A 3,843-nucleotide genomic window follows, 5' to 3' on the forward strand; every position below is an offset into this window, starting at 1 on the left:
TTTGGGTGTACTATTCCTTTAATGTCCAAACTCATTTCTGTGGCAAGTAGTTTCTTGCATTTTACCCTAAATCATTCTTTGTCATTCCAGCAACCGTTCATTGAAGTTAAGATCTTGGACAGTTCTAAGAGATCGCGCCGAGACTCTGGCCTGAACTGTGACGAGGAGTCTTCAGAGACCCGCTGCTGCCGCTATCCACTCACTGTCGACTTCGAGGAGTTTGGCTGGGACTGGATTATTGCCCCCAAACGGTACAGAGCCAATTACTGCTCAGGGGAGTGCGAGTTCCTTCACCTGCAACAGTATCCGCATGCACACCTGGTGAACAAGGCCAACCCGCGGGGCACCGTGGGACCCTGCTGCACCCCTACCAAGATGTCGCCCATAAACATGCTTTACTTCAACAGCAAGGAGCAGATCATCTATGGGATGATCAAGTCTATGGTGGTTGACAACTGTGGCTGCTCATGAAGCAACCAAATAGCCTGTGGGAGGTTGAAGGAGACTAATTCACTGGGAAAATCATAAAACTCCTCAAAAGAAGTACAATTTAAGGAGATCAATCGCAGTAGGTTAAAAAGCTTGATTCAGATAAAATGCAACTGACTGATTGCGGGTCATCTTTAAGACTATGCCAGAAACCATTTACCCCAATGTAACACAGAAGCTTCAGTAAATAATAGTAAAAAAGCTTAAAGGAGACAAAATATTCCCACAAGCAAAGTTCTTTAACCACCTTAAGCAGTATGTTTCCAAATATCCGCCTTAACCGCTAAATAGGTCACTATATAGTGGTTGTTTTAGATTAATGTCTGAACGTCTAGTGGATGAAAAAGTAGTCGGCTCTAAGTTTCCTTTGAATGCACTTTAAAAAGTAATGATCATCCATTGTCACTAGACAAGTAGATATATCCCAGAATGCTTTGTGAGAGCTCTCCTAGCAAAGCATTATGATTTGTTGTTACAGAGGCTCGCTGTCACGACCCGACAGCGGTGACAAATAACAAAGATGGCGGAGGTAAAAGTTGTGATCGTCTGTCCGAACGGTCAGTTAACTGAGTTCTCTATAAAGTCCACTATACAGTCTCTGCTCTATATAGTAATTGAAGGATTTAGGGTTTAGGGCGGACATTTGGACACAGTCCAAGAGTCAAGCTGGAACTTGTAACAAACATTGAGGTTCATTAAACAGAAGTTGATAAAGAATATAAACCCTCACTGACATATTTTGAATGTACCAGCCTTAGTCACTGTGATAAACCCTTCCAGTGACTTGGATCACTTGGGTCCAGTCTGTTAAGCAGCATAGTTATCGCTTTCTTCTTTCTGCAACTAATATAAGACAATAGGTCTGGGAAGCCAACTTTGCTGCAGGAATCCTCAGCTGTTGTCATCCAGTAACCTGATGCTAGCTACAGATAGCAGCATGACTCACAGATATTTGCTAGAAAAGTTTTAAGCAGTTTGTACTTTAGACTGAGAATTCCTGCTCTAAGGCAGCACTTTGCAAATTTCGGCAACTAGGGGTGCTGAACCTGTATTGCTCGGGTTTAGCGCATATAAAGGCAACTGGCAACTGGCCTCTAGATTAAATCATAAATGAGATAACTACACATACGTATGTCCATATATTAAGCAATTTTGAGCTTAGTTAGCTAAATATTGACCTCAAAAGTGAATTGAAATAGCTCAAATTAAGCTAATACTTGGGACAAAAGTTACACAGTGTTGCTTCAAGGTGATCAAGCTTGTTTATTAATTCCTACTTCTGACTTCTGATTGAGTGCGACACTGGATCCAGTTAATAGTTAAAAAAAATAAGTCACTAATAAGCCAATGTATCATTGGTATCATTTCGCTAATATCCCAGCGTTTCTTTAGATGCAAACCCGACAGAAACATTTACACTTCTACAGTTGGTACAGTTTAGGGTGTCGTCTTTTTCCTGGACATGTCCGAGCCGTTAGCTCCGGGGCTAGTAGGGGCTGGGGACGGAGCGATCCGACCCGGTGACGGTAGCCTGGACACCGGCGGCCCTGCTTAGCCCGAAGCACGGTAAGGAAGGCGGGGCGAAGCATACAGGGTCGGGTTCGGTTGCTGGACCAGCCTCGGAGCTAACGGCTCGGTTTGAATGCCCGGTCCAGTCCCCCAATCCCAGCCCCCCCCAAAAAAAAAAAAAAAGTGTCCTCATTAATAGAAACCAAAATCTAGTCACCCTAGTACAGTTGTGTTTATGGCCACATTTATAAAGCATAGAATCAGGCAGCCATGTTTAATTTTGAGTCCAAACAGGAATTCAATAGATTTGTTTGACCTATTATTTGAAATGGCCACATTTTTTTTATTGTCTCTGAAAAATATCTACTGACCCAATTCAAATGAATATGTTTCATCAGAGTTTCAATCTTATGAAACTTATCTTGCAACTGTTTTGCACAATAGCTGCATCTTGTGAAATTTTGCTTGTTTTCTACTGAAAAGTTGGTCTAAAATTGTTTTCTCTGAATATTTTTCTTGTTATACAATCATCTCTTGGAGTGTTGCACCTTAATGTGAGCAGATCACAACATTTCAGTTTGCACTTGCAGTTTAAGAGGAAAATTTAATTGCTTGTTTTGTTTTTAATATCTGTGAAATTAACACTGTGCTTTGGGAATTTTAGAAATAAATCCTGCAAGTTTAGATTAGCATTTGTTTGAGTTCCCATGACTTGTTGAGATGTCGGAAAATATCTTTAATAGCTTCTGTGATCAGAGGAAAACGCTGTATGAAACAAGAGCAGAAAAATCTCAGATAAACGCCTGACCTCCTGCAGCTGGCTGTCCTGATTTGAGCTTTGACCAGAGCAAACCCCACAGGGCGTCGCTCTTATTTTGAAAAACATGAACCGAATGACATGCCACCTTTGTCTGTTTGCATATTTCTTGCTGTTATTCATGCAGTTCATCACAGCTACAACAAATCACAGGAAAAGTTTTCTGGAAAGAGGATTTTGAAGCTTTTATTGGTGCAAAATAAAGATCATATCAGTTACACACATGTCTTAAGATAATGATTTGACGGAAAAAATGCTCCAGAAAACCACAAAAAAACAACTGAAATATTGCTGACAGTAATATGACTAGCAACTATAGAGTGGCTGATTTACTCGTTTAAAAAGAAATGCAATAAGATCCAAATGTACCACAGGCCCGTCATTTAAAAGTTCTGGTTTTATCAGCATTTTATTTCTTTGACAACATGCAGCAAAGACCAAACCTCATCCCCAAGTGTCCCTGGTTTTGTTAAGACAAGTTTGGTCCCACTTTTTTTTTTTTTCCACAGCAGAGTTGTGTCATAGGATGGCGCCCAATCAGGGACTGGACAGGATTCTTTACTGTTGACTCCAGACATGGAATGCCCGTCCTTGTTCTTCTCCAGATGAGCAGAAGGATTCATCTCCTTTGACAGAAGTTGCTTCTTGTCTATTTTTTATTTTTTGTCTAATTTGTTTCTCATGACTTCAGAACAAGTCAGTAGACCATGGGCGTAGGTTTGCATAGGGACCATAGGGACATGTCCCTACCAACATTCTGGACTGACCTAATTGTCCCTACCAATAATTCGATTTGAATAATATGTTTATATAAAATGTTTATAATTAACAGTTCAGTGTGGTGGATCACTGTTACCGTTTTAGGCAGTTCAGCTATAAATAGCAGGTGTTGTTTCTTTTGTAGAGTGTAACAAGACGAGGTGGGGCCTTAACTGACTTTTAACTTTTAAAAATAGGATAAAGACAATAACAAAAAGAGGAACACTATTTACATTGATTTTATTTGACATAGATTTCCACACGATCCA

At 40.4% G+C, this 3,843-nt stretch overlaps 1 protein-coding gene across 1 annotated transcript in view; it reads left to right on the forward strand.

The window, feature by feature from the left end:
• The window catches only part of mstn (myostatin), a 2,859-nt gene extending 2,167 nt beyond the window's left edge, over positions 1-692 (forward strand). Inside the window, exon 3 of the mRNA XM_015386642.1 lies at positions 91-692. Within this exon, the coding sequence (XP_015242128.1) occupies positions 91-471 (381 nt within the window). The 3' untranslated portion in view covers positions 472-692. The remainder of the gene's footprint in view (positions 1-90) is intronic.
• The last annotated feature ends 3,151 nt before the right edge of the window (positions 693-3,843 follow it).

The sequence above is a fragment of the Cyprinodon variegatus genome, unplaced genomic scaffold (genome assembly GCF_000732505.1).
Source record: "Cyprinodon variegatus isolate N-32 unplaced genomic scaffold, C_variegatus-1.0 Scaffold373, whole genome shotgun sequence".
NCBI lineage: Eukaryota > Metazoa > Chordata > Actinopteri > Cyprinodontiformes > Cyprinodontidae > Cyprinodon > Cyprinodon variegatus.